We start from the raw sequence: 13,769 nt of genomic DNA on the forward strand, positions 1-13,769 counted from the left end.
GAGAATGTTATAATAGTTATTCTTACACACATTCAATTTTAGAAAAAGTGGCGATTTTAAATGTTTGACTCCTATTTTGAGTATCAGAGAATCATTACATACTTTAGATGTTTGTTGTCGTCATGTAGAATGACCATGGCATAAATCATGCATTTTCTTTTTGAACATATACTACTACTTGTTTTGATCATGGTATAATAAAATGTGTGAAATTTTTGTCAAAATATGGTTGTGTGCAAGTCTGAGCAACAGCCAACTGGTTTTTCCAGAGCCCTGGATAATGACTGTAATATTAACATTTAATAGTCCGTTTACTAGTTAGATTATCCCAGTATGTATTATAATATAATGATGTATAGCCCAAGGACTTAAATTTGTCATTCTCATCAAATTATATTTGTGCTATATGATATATATATATTTATAATATACCTAGTGTTAATGCTGTGCCATGATTCGCTAGAATCAGTCATGTGATAGGAAAATAGAATGACTAGGGAAATTGTTCCATCAACTTTTACATGGTCACGTGACCATCGTGCGTTCACAGCAGGTCAAAATGGCGGCTTCTGACGATGTCGTCTGCCACCGCGAGTTCACAGCATGAGGTATATTATAAAACACATATTGCCTGGCCTATATTCAGGCTATAGCACCCGTTCATTACCCCCTCGTGACTGTGAGTTACCACAATCACATGCTATTTCCCTCGGCCTTTGGCCTCGGGAAATAGCATGTGAATCTGGTAACTCACAGTCCCTCGGGTGTAATAAACGGGTGCTATAGCCCTCATGGCCAGGCAATATGTGTTCAATATGATATATATATAAACACACACATACATTGTTGTATACTGACCTTTAGTGACCTAATGATGCTCTGTTAATAGGGTGAAAGCTAGTCAGAACATTTGGAAACTCTTTGAGTTTAGTTTTGTTGATATCATCCAGTTTTCTTTTGTGAATTATATACATTTGTAATGTATAATGATATGTATATTATATATATAATATATATATAATATATATTATATATATGTATATCGGCGTGCAAAGGTAACAAGTATATTATATATAATATATAATATACATGTTACCTTTGCACGCCTATATACATACATATATATATATATATATATATATATATATATATATATATATATATATATATATATATATATATATATATATATATATATATATATATATATATATATAAACTCAGTTTTTGTAAAATGTCTATGCTGGAGTAAACAATGCTCAGTGCATATGTATGTAAAGCGGTGTAAATAACACAATAGCAAGCAAGATACACAGGAACCGTTACACAGTGTTTCATTTTTACTACATCATATGACTTGAATTCTTACATTTATACCAGGGAGCAGAATCCTTGTTATGTTAGCATTTACACATTTTTATTACTAATGGAACTCTGAAGTAGTGAATGTAAAATGCCTAAGGTGTTTTACATGTTCTTTGAAAAGGAAGACTCCTAAAATAGATGTCTGTAGAAGTCTAATTCATTCAGTAATGTCAAATTTTATTTCTCCCAGAAAAATAAAACAAACTCCTGTGTTTGGTATAAAAGAACAAGATCTTTGTTCCTGATGTGATTGAATTAAATTCTTTTATTCAATGGTCTGGCCCTACATATGTACACAGCTAATGTTTCAGCTTAGTTAAAGTGGCCATATGGGTTATATATTGGATTTTTTAGTTTATAAAACAACTTTAACATGTTTTCCTATTTGACAAAAAATGGGAAACAACATCAACAAAGTCTGTGTTTATAATTCAGGAAGTTGAAAAAAGCTAAAAAAAAAAAAAAAAAGTGAGGAAATTTTTGTTTTGTTTGAGCTTGGTATATATTGTTTTTCGTAATTTTTTTCATAGAAAAATATCGTAAATAAAAGCCAAAAGCTACAATAGACAAACCAAGGAAAATGGTTGAGATGTAGGTACATTTCACCTGTCTTGCTCCTGTGACAAATAAAACCCTGATATAAACAACATTCATTGTAAAGGAAAGCACAACATAGACTTGCTGAAGTCATCACAATTTATCTAAATTTGTTTCCAGTTCAGAATAATGTGTGTTCATTTGTCTTTTGAAAGATAGCAATGACTATGGTGGTGAATGCTAGTACATGGGGTGAATGTAAAATCCATCCTTGATGTTTACAGAAATTTAAACAAAAGACAACCTGCAATGAAGAATGCATAATTTATGTTCCAATCTCATCCAAATCCCCTAAACCCCCCCCCCCTCCCCCCAAGAAAAAATTGGTTCAGGGACTGGTGCAGCCTGAAAGAAGCAGGTATTCTTTCCACTTACCGTTATATACTAAGCAGACCTACTGTTGGACATTTCAGGCTAGGACTGGTACGAAATTCAGTTTGTCACATTTCTGAAAATTAATCCAACTCTTTCGTTTCTATTTCAGCTTGACAGAAGGTTCAATGAATTCAAACTACACTCCATTATGTCAGAACATAAGAAGACAATCACAGCCATTGCATGGAATCCACGGAGTCTGGACATCTTTGCCAGCGCTAGTGCTGATAATCGCGTTATCATCTGGAATGTTGCTGAACAAAAAGTGCTTGCCAATCTAGAGAACACAAAACAGACACCTAGTTGTCTTGGTTGGTGTCTACATGAAAGAGATGCAATTGCATTTATTTATGCACGAGGACCTTTGTGCATATGGAACTTTAGTCAAAGTGGGGGACTGACCACACATAAGGAGGCCTGTAGTTTCATGTCAGATGTGTGCCAATTTAGATGGCATCATAGAAAGATAGGTAAAATGGCCTTTGGACATGTGGATGGAACGCTATCAATATTTACTCCGGGTAAGTATGCAGTACTATGTCAACACAACACAACACAACACAACACAACACAACACAACACAATACATTTTATTACTCTCACAGGGAGAAACTGACATGTCTGCTTTGAAACATACAAACTACAAACATTATGTAAAAAACAACTAAACAAAGCAATACTATGGAACAAATTAAAATAATACATAATATAGAATTTGACCAAAAGAATAAAACATTGCAGATAAAAAACTGGACATTTGGTCTGCCTATTAAAACATCCATTAAAATTGGTTACAGCTCTTCAGATAAAAGAATGTTTCAAACATTGCGTATGACACATTGGAATATGAAACCTTTCACTTCTCACCATACGTTGTCTGTTGTCAGTCAGATATCAGTGTGTGCTCCAGGATTTACCAGGATTCACCATTACATTATGTTCTTGTCATTACTTGCTTCAGTATGTGTGCACACAATTCTATTTTTATTCTGTTGGCTTCATTGGCCAGATTCACGGGTATTCCCCCCCCCCCCCCCCCCCTTGAGAAAACAAAGAAAAAGCGTTGTACATAATTATGCAGACATTAAAAAAATTATAAACAGACTAAATTGAGCCTCCTTCATCAGATGTCAATCTGACCATATTACATGTAATAGTATCATTATATTTATGTTTTGACAGGCCAAAAAGGTTACAAACATATTTTGAGACCGGAACACCTGGAAGGCTCTGATGAGGAGGACCCAGTAGCAGATTTACAGTGGGATCCATTATCTAATGACTACCTACTAGTAGCTAATCAACACTTTGGTGTAAGACTTATAGATACAGACTCCTTGACTGTTATTATAACATTTATGTTACCCAGTGCTGCAGCATCGGTACACACAGTGTCATGGATTCCTACAGCACCTGGAATGTTTGTTACTGGAGGTGAGTCAACTCAACATGTGTCTTTGCGAAGTAAACACTTTGATGAACTCAGTTTTATTTTACTGTGGAGTCATGATGATCAATTGGTTAGAGTGACTGGCTTGGAATCTACAGGCTGCAGGTTCAAGCCTCACCTTGCCCATTTCTTTCTGAATGGCTTAAGTCCTTGGGCAAGATTCAAACCACAACTGTACCTCATTCAACCCAACTGTATAATTGGGGACCTGGTAGGATAGAGGTTGCAATGTGAATGCTTTAATCTTATGTGCTTATAAAGGCTGCAATGGATTGTATAGCCCAGGGTTGAGGATGTATAAAGAGCTGTTGTGTCATCATAAATCCATGCCAGGGTAATAATTTTAAAGCACTTTGAGCACCGTTTGGAAAGCGCTTCATAACATTTTTATTATTGTTATTTTGATTGAGTTCAGTTAAGTAGGTCAAACTTTGTATTTTGAATGCAGACACTTTTCTTTTTGTCCATCACCTGTCACATTTGTCATTCATAACGTAAACACTTGATGAATCAGAATCGGAATCGGAATCAGAATCAGAATCAGAATTAGAATCAGAACCGGAATCGGAATCAGAACCAGAATCGGAACCGGAACCGGAATCAGAATCAGAATCAGAATCAGAATCGGAATCAGAATCAGAATCGGAATCGGAATCGGAATCGGAATCGGAATCGGAATCAGAATCAGAATCAATATGTTGAAGGAACCAATAATGCTAAATAATCAACAGAAGAGGAGGTCAAAACACTTCGTGGCACTGCATGGATGCCTTGAAGACATCCACCGATCCAGATGTGACCAAATGATTGTCTAGTTTGTTCCAGTCTGTGATTGTTCCTGGAAAAAACGAGTTCCTCTAAATTTCTGTATTTGAGTGCGGTATTTGAAAACAAAGACGTATTTGATTTAATTTTTGTTAAATCACTTTGATGTACTTAATTTTATTTTGTTAAATTCAGAGATAAGTAGTATCCTAGGATGTTTAAAGACAGCTACAATATACTATGGTCCTAATGACAGTTAAAAAATTATTTTTTGCTCAATCAACCAAATCTGAATTCCCAAATTATCAATGCACATAATAGAGTAATCATATACCACATGCAACCACCAAACATGTGCCTGTGATCGTGAGTGGCTGTGTGCAAGATAAACTAGGTGGGGAATGATGTAAACTTTTTCTTGATTCCAAATGGTTCCGTCAAAGGTGGAAAAGTGAAAATTTATTTCCTCCTTTCTCCTCTGTCTTTATTCAGTCATGGGTTGAGAGGTGAAGATATATTTCCTCCTTTCTCCTCTGTCTTTATTTAGTCAAGGGTGGAGAGGTGAAGACTTATTTCCTCCTCTCCTCTGTCTTTATTCAGTCATGGATGGAGAGGTGAAAATATATTTCCTCCTTTCTCCTCTGTCTTTATTTCCACTTATCCAAACTTATCCACACCTACTGACAGTCGTAAATCTCATTTTAATACTAAGCATTCTTTTCTTTATTTCAGACACTCATGTTGGAGTGATGAGAGTGTGGAACGTTTCAAAGAATACGCCTATTGAAAACATCAAACTAAAAAGAACTGGTTTCCATGCACTCCATGTCATTAACACATCATTAGCAAACAACTGTAGTAACACAGATACACCATCCCCTCCATCACCAGCACATACATCGTCAACCAGCATGGCACCTGTATCATCATCCAATAATGCTATTACAGTGTCTGGCTACTCTCTACCACCAGGCCATGCTGTCTGTACATTCCTTGATGGAGGTGTTGGCCTCTATGATCTTGGCAAAAGGAAGTGGAATTTCCTCCGTGATCTAGTAAGTATCATTTAGTCTCATTAGCTGTGTATATTTGATATGTTTTGTTAATTTTTGCCAGATGGAGATATACCAGAAGATTACATGATATAGTTAAATCAGTCTGGTTAGCTGTATTACTTCAGAAAGGCATTCAAAAAATGTATGCAAATATCCCTAGCAACCATGACCATGCCCATAGCAACAGCCAAAAGATGGTGTATTCACAAAGATAACAGGGGTTCTTAGACAAGTGAACAAGACATACAAAAAGTGTATGCAAATATGCCTAGCAACAAGACCATGCCCATAGCAACATCCAGATGATCGCATATATTGCAAAGATAACAAGGGGATTAATAGACAAGTGAATTAACATTCAAAAAATGTATGTAAATGTGCCTAGCAACAAGACCACACCCATAGCAACAGCTAAATGACCATGTATATTGCAAAGATAACAGGGATTAATATAGAAATGAATAAACATTCAAAAATGTATGTAAATATACCTAGCAACAAGACCACATCCATAGCAACAGCAATATGATGATGGTATATCGCAAAGATAACATCAGAGATTCATAGACAAGTGAAGGAACATTCAAAAAATGTATGCAAATATGTTTAGCAACATGACCACACCCATAGCAACAGCCAAATGAGCGTGTATATTGCAAAGATTGTCGGTGGTCAAGTGGTTAAACCACTTGCCTCTTACCACTGCGGTCGGGGTTCGAACCCCATTCAGGGTTCGATTAAATTTACCACGATGTAAGTAAGAAGAGTGTCGTTCAGTTTGACTCTACCGAACAACGCAGGTTTTCCCCCGGGTACTCCGGTTTCCTCCTGCATTAACACTGAACCCGTGAGGGATGGCCCTCACTGGACTTCTTGGGTGACAAGTATTTAAAGGTGCCTGTAAATGGGCTTTATGCCCGTTGGTTTACCTGAATAAATAAATAAATAAATAAAAGATAACAACAGGGCTGGATAGGCAGCTGGATGCAAATGAACACATTCCTAGCATGGATCAGCATGTGGATAACATTTTTAAAAACTGTACAGTTGTGCTACAACGCCATTGGTGCTACAAAAATGTATTTTATACCATTTGTATAGAGTTTGTGCATTAATGTTTTTGATTTTGTACACAGGTACAAGTAATCAAGTAATTGCTTGTAATGTAATAGCGTATGGTATGATCTATTTCAAAATGTAATCAGTACATCACATTATATTCAATTGTTGCAAAAAATATGTAATTGTCAGGAGGGCATGTTTGTTTGAATTTCATCTTTTGAAAGATGATTAATGGTGATGAAAGTGATGATAAAATCTGAAATGCTGAAATGATCTTTGGAAAGTCTGATTAGATTTCCGTTCCGTCAGTGCCTGATTATACTTTGTATTACTAATGTAACAACTAATTAGTAAGAGACAACGGCGGCCTGATGTAAAGTTACAGATTAAAGTCTCCTGTTTTTAAAGACCAATCGTATAAAGTTTCAGATAATTTTCAATGTAAGAAATTTGTCATGCTTAAATTGTCATATAATGATCATTGTTAGAACTGGGTCTCATGTCGTGGTCTATTTCCCTTCCTGTTCTGTAGGGCCATGTGGAGACAATCTTTGACTGTAAATTGAAACCAGATAACCCAGACTTACTAGCGACAGCATCGTTTGATGGTACCATTAAAGTGTGGGATGTGAACACTTTAACGGCTGTGTATACCTCCCCTGGCAATGAAGGTGTCATCTATGCACTCTCATGGGCACCAGGTAGGAACCTTTTTTGTTAAATACTGTAAAATTGCAAATTTTCACTAAAAACTTATTTTCGTGTATTTTACTGGAAAACAAAAATGCAAAAATAAGTAGAATGCCTTCTTTTTACATGAACACTAAAAATTTGTCTTAGAGAAACAGCTGCAGACTGTAAAAGTGCAAAATTTTCTAGTTGCAAAATATTTATGTTTACAGTATATGAATGACATTTTGTGTTGCATAGATAAAAAATTAATATTTTGTCAGTATCCTGCAATGCTATGACAGAACCCTATGACATGTGAGTACAATTGTGGCATACTTGGGGTATTTGCATGAATGCTTGCAGTGTTCTCTGCGCCCGTAATTCATGAGCGTAGTGAGTGACAATGCAGCAGAAAACACTGCAGGCATGAGTGCAAATACCCCTGAGTACCCACGCCTGAACTCATGTGGCATGGGGTTCTGTTATTATTATATATTTTTATCTGAAACGGCAAATTTCCATAAAAATCATACAGTGTGATCACACAATTTGGTGTGTAGCGAAAGATCACATCCTCATTTGCATATCATTTGCATGCAGGTATGTAGTAATGTTTTCAGTATTGCACTGCAGTGAAAATACCACTAGTATGCGTGCGCACCAGTGCAAGTAATCTCTGGTACATACATAATAATGTGATAATACTAGTACATCAGAAAGATTTTTACCAAAAATGCAATGATAGTCCCTGTTTTCTCAGCATTTGATCTTTGACAGACTGAAGCAAATGTTTTTGAGAGGTCCCATTCATACTCGTGTATTTGATTGACACCTTTAGTTGCAAAGAAAACCAACACAGGCATGGAAAGTTAACCTTTTTAATTGTAATTGGTTGCCAAGGAAATGCAGTGCTAGGCATTTGTAAAGGAAATGTCAAAATTAGAGAAAAATTTATCTTTTGAAGATGTATGCATGGACCGACGACATCACTGCAGTTCCTTGAGATTTCTATAACGATGACATCATGTAAAATTGATCATTAATTCCGTGTCTTTCAATAGATAAATTCCATTGTTATATATAAAGGTATTTGATAAAAGCGACCAGCTGAAAGCATATGTCATTTACAGACTATCTAAGGGATCAAAGAAATTCTACCACATTCATACTGTTGTAATATTTGTAGTTTGCTGCTGGCATTTCTTCTGATGCATAGACAGACATGTTTATGCATACATTTGTCTGGATTGTTTATCATGCTGTCATCTTCAGGGTACAAGGCCCTTTGAAAGTTTTCCTTTATGATTTTTTTGTTCTGTTTTTCCAACCTAAGTATACCATATCATTCCTCCTTATCAAACCCAGTACATGTAATATTGTACATAGTGTGTTCGTTCTAATGAGCATCTCTCCATCACCCAAGGGTGATAATCAAAAGTGACATATTTGAGTTGAAAAATCACTTTTCTTTGTAACAGTTCCTCTGAGCTTTCAAAATGTGTACCTCAAAATGATTAAAAAATGGATTTTTATGCAAGTCACCACATAGTAAAGGGTTGGGGAACATCAAATTTTTGGGCCCCACAACAGTTGTAATGTGTCAGTAGTGAGTCAAATCTCAGACCACTATTCTTCTAGTTTCAAAGCCCTATTTATCTACCCAATTAACTCAGTCATACAAGTGACTAAGTATTGCTCTCACAAAAAGTTGCTAGATTTTTATCAAAAGTGACATCCCAGCAACAAGTATAGCTTCAGTTTCTAGACTGACTGCATTGATTTTACATTGGCTACCACCCACCACATTTGCAGCTTTTAAAAAATTAAGGCAGGAAAACGCTTATGCCCTACCATGACAAAGTCCTTTATTCTTGATTTCAGCTGATTTGAACTGTATAGCAGCAGCAACATCCCGACATGGTGCCTTCTTATGGGATGTCAGTAAAGGCAAAATTATCAAGAGATTTACAGAAGTGAGTTTCTTAAATCAGGATGGGATAAAGGGTTGGGAAATTTTTTGACATGTAATAAATAAGTTTTGGTTTATGCAACAGACAAGTCTAGTTTATAATGTATTAAAGGGTTACAAGCTGAATATATACAGTTTGTAGTGTAATCTTTGCAGTACATTGAAAAGGTACTTGTAGTATTCTATTTAGTTTATTGATATATATATATATATATATATACATATATACATATATATATATATATATATTTCGTATTTTGTTTTTAAGACATAAGTCATAAACCGGGTGTATATTTTTATATCTTCATCAATATTTCAGTATCATGTGTTTTAATGTATGGAACCACGTCACCCAAATTTCTCTTACTTGAGATAATAAGGTTTTCTTGTATCTTGCAACTTGAAAGGATACTTAACTGCCATTTGCTGTAGACTGAACTGAAACCTGGTATTAAGATAAAACGTATAGACCATCTGATGACATTTATTACATATATTAAATAAATGTCAAGGAAATCCCCTCAATGCAATCCACACATCTAACAGTGTCAGAAGACATTTGTAATGTCATAGAAGGCATACACTAACACTAGAATTCTTCACTACAGTAAATGTGAAAAATTGCCAAGATTCTATTTCATAAATATTCTTAAAAATGACTACTTTTAATTAATATCAAGATTTATGCAACATGACTAATATTAATGATTATTTCTGTTACTGTAGTCATAAATAGAGTTAAGCTGTCTCAAAAAGTTACAGAAAAAAATAATTTTTGTATATGAATTTTTGTTGGAAAAAAATCTTCATAGAATATTTTTGAAAAAAATTTAGTGTGGAAAAAAATTGTTCAGATTGAATTATAAAAATAGTCTATGTTTTGAATCAGTTAGTTAAACAAAATTTAGTCTTGATAAAATTGGCAAGAGAAAACAAGAGTCTGTTCAACTATTAGAATTTGGCAGAAAAATACTATGTTGAAATGAGTCTCTTATAATCATTTCACTGTCACATCTTGATTCTAAAGCAATTTTTTCCCCATAGCATGGAAAGTTCAGTATATACTCAATATCCTGGAACCATAAGGATTCCAGAAGAATAGCAACCTGTGGATCTGACGGGCATTGGTGAGTTACCATAGCAACCATTTAGTTGATTCACTGATCAAATGTCAAATGGTGGTGGTGGTGCTTTATTTACCTGCACATTTGATAGGGTTTCACTTTATCACAGTTTAGTGATACAAATTACTGTCTGCTACTTTTCTGAAGATCTCAAAGAATCTATTCTTGTGATGTTCAAATAGGGAGCCAAAATTGAAGGACACATTGTCGTCGGTGCACAATTTGACAGAAGCCATTAGTTCAATAACACATGGTCATCAGTCTGTACATTAACAGTTTAAGACTGTCGATGAATATTACTAATAAAGTTCACTTGACAGAACCCTATGACGTCGACGCACAAGTGCAAGTGTGGTGTACTCGGGGTATTTACATGAGTGCTTGCAGTGTTCTCTGGGGCAGTTCTTTCATGAGCATAGCGAGTGAAATTACAGCAGAAACACTGCAAGCATGAGTGCAAATACCCCAAGTACGCAACACTGGAACCAACACGACATAGGGTTCTGTTATTATTACACATGTATAAAGGAAACAACAAATTTCTATGAAAAAAAACTGTGCGATTGTGTGCTTTTGTTTACAACAATCGATTGGTTCTTATTTGCATATCATTTGCATGCAGGTATGCAATAATATTTTTGGTATTGTATTGCAGTGCAAATACCACCAATATGCAAATGTGCATACAATCTCTATTTAATATGCAATAATTAAGAGAAGTGCAAGAAAAAAAAACACAATGTCAGTCAGAGGAATTTACCCAGATTTTCCCGTCTGAAATCAATATTGACACTGAGGTCTAAATCTTTTGATAAGGTGATTATAGAAGTGTATGGTTCATTATAGATACATGATTTAGAGTTTTCTTTTCTCGCAGCATTATTAGAAATGTGGATGGTAAGGTAATACAGAAATACAAGCATCCTGCTGCAGTGTTTGGATGTGACTGGAGTACAAATAACAAGTAAGTAGTACATTGATTTGATGAAATATTGTGTTTGTCTACTGTCACCATTGAAAGCTTTGCATGTACGGTATTGTGTTACTCAACACTTGCGAAAACTTGTATATATGTATATAAAAAATGTGAAATTGAGAATGGGGTTGGGGTGAATGTGTATGATTAAACTGTTTTGTATGATGATGTGTTGTGTTGTGTTGTGTTGTGTTGTGTCGTGTCGTGTCGTGTCATGTCATGTCATGATGTGAACAGTTGTGATGTGTTGTGCTATACCATACTGTTCTGTGTTATATTGTGTCATGTCATGCTGTGCTGCTATACATTAATTGTATAACAGTTATATCTTTCCTATGAAATGATTTTACATACATGAAAGTGAATGATACTGAACACATTAAAGTAATCTCTTTCATCTTTAGACTATAATGATTTATAGGTTTCATAATATAAACAGACCAGATTTAATATTACAAATTGGGAATAGTGACAAATTTTGACATTTCCATGACATAAATATAAATGAATTGGGGTGTCTGTGTCACATAGTACATGTAATTTAGGTATAATTACTTAGTCCTACATTAGTTGCACAGAATGTCGGCATATGGATTATTGTATTCAATACATTTATTTTATACTCTCTCATGATGGATTTTCTAGAGCCATAATTAATAGCACAATTAGTCTTTCATTTGAAATAGTACTTGTATTTTACATGCAGCAAACCTATTAGCATTCTGAATAGAAAACATATTTCCTAATCAACAATGACCTTGAACAAATTCATTTTGAAATGAAATGTAGAATTGAGAATTGTTCATGATTGAAGGCTGATTTGATATGTTTGTCTGTTATGTGTTCAGGGATATGATAGCTACTGGCTGTGAAGATGGCAATGTACGGGTGTACTACATAGCAACCACATCTGATCAACCACTGAAAGTGTTCACTGGTCATACAGCCAAAGTCTTTCATGTCAAATGGTCACCACTTAGGGAAGGTATTCTATGTAGTGGTAGTGATGACGGGTAAGTCAATTATGTCAGCCTAAAGGCTGCATGTATAATTAGTGTGTTTTACCATAAACTTTAATACTCTGGGGTGTCATAAAGTTGAAGGGATACAGTATTGGTGAATTGAATTGAGTTAGGGTAATTCTGATGTGAAATGGAGTTAGGAGTACAGTAATTCTGATGTGAAATTGTCAAGTTAGCTAGGGGGAGCAGTAATTCTGATTTGAAATGGAGTTAGGAATACAGTAATTCTGATGTGAAATTGTCAAGTTAGCTAGGGGGTACAGTAATTCTGATGTGAAATGGTCGAGTTAGAATTGGGGTGCAGTAATTCTAATGTGAAATGGAGTTAGGGGGTGCAGTAATTCTGATGTGAAATGGTCTGGAGTTTAATAGAGGGTGCAGTAATTCTGATGTGAAATGGAGTTAGGGGGTATTGTAATTGTAATTCTGATGTGAAATGGTCTGGAGTTAGGGGGTACAGTAGTCTTGCTGTCAAAATAAATGTATCAAGTAATTTGATGTATTAAAGAAAGGATAAATGGTATGATAACTGATGTGAAATAAAGTTTAGAGCCCAAGGGGCGCAGTCAGTCAATTTGAAGTACAAGTTAGTTTGAAATAGAGTTGATCATTTTAGGTAAAAATATTTTAATTTCAAAGTTGTAGCTAAGAGTATTTGCATGCAAGATTGGAACGATTACAAGTCATAATATACTGTCAGCTACTAAGAATTACCAGTGAACAGATTTCCACAATGTTGTCATTAATACCAATATTGGTTATTTCAACTTTGAGTATGTTACTTACATTGTCTTTCAGCACAATAAGAATATGGGACTACACACAAGATGCCTGTATCAATGTCCTTGCTGGACATGCAGGACCTGTCAGAGGTCTGTTATGGAATCCTGAAATTCCATTCCTGCTTATATCAGGTAGCTGGGATTATACAATAAGAGTATGGGACATCAGGTGGGTAGTATTAAATATGTAATGCCTGATAATGATTTCTACACGGGGTTTTCACCCTCATGAATGGTCACTTCATAACAGCACTTTGGTTAATAAATGTTTTCTAGAAAACATTTATTAACCAAAGTGCTGTTATGAAGTGACCATTCATGAGGGTGAAAACCCCAGTGTAGAAATCATTGATGACAAATCTGTGTCAAATTTCTACTGGATGTCTCTCTGTTCCTTTAAGTCTTCAGTGACTTGGTTTCTGTAACTCTCTGTAATTACACCCTATATATAGGCTTAGTTTAAGCCCAGTTACTTGCTTTGTTTTCTCTGCATACTTGTTGTCATTGTCAACAAGGTTTTGAAGTTCATCCTCTGTCTGATGTTCAACACAAAAT

The 13,769-nt window shown here is 35.1% G+C and overlaps 1 protein-coding gene across 1 annotated transcript in view; it reads left to right on the plus strand.

Annotated features, from left to right (window-relative positions):
* The window catches only part of LOC144438552 (WD repeat-containing protein 17-like), a 72,394-nt gene that overhangs the window by 43,987 nt on the left and 14,638 nt on the right, over positions 1–13,769 (plus strand). The window contains exons 3-11 of the mRNA XM_078127631.1: positions 2,447–2,858; positions 3,520–3,771; positions 5,285–5,607; positions 7,202–7,370; positions 9,223–9,314; positions 10,355–10,437; positions 11,312–11,398; positions 12,259–12,423; positions 13,231–13,383. Of these exons, the coding sequence (XP_077983757.1) occupies positions 2,447–2,858; positions 3,520–3,771; positions 5,285–5,607; positions 7,202–7,370; positions 9,223–9,314; positions 10,355–10,437; positions 11,312–11,398; positions 12,259–12,423; positions 13,231–13,383 (1,736 nt within the window). The remainder of the gene's footprint in view (positions 1–2,446; positions 2,859–3,519; positions 3,772–5,284; positions 5,608–7,201; positions 7,371–9,222; positions 9,315–10,354; positions 10,438–11,311; positions 11,399–12,258; positions 12,424–13,230; positions 13,384–13,769) is intronic.

The sequence above is a fragment of the Glandiceps talaboti genome, chromosome 8 (genome assembly GCF_964340395.1).
Source record: "Glandiceps talaboti chromosome 8, keGlaTala1.1, whole genome shotgun sequence".
In the NCBI taxonomy this organism is placed as follows: Eukaryota; Metazoa; Hemichordata; class Enteropneusta; family Spengelidae; genus Glandiceps; species Glandiceps talaboti.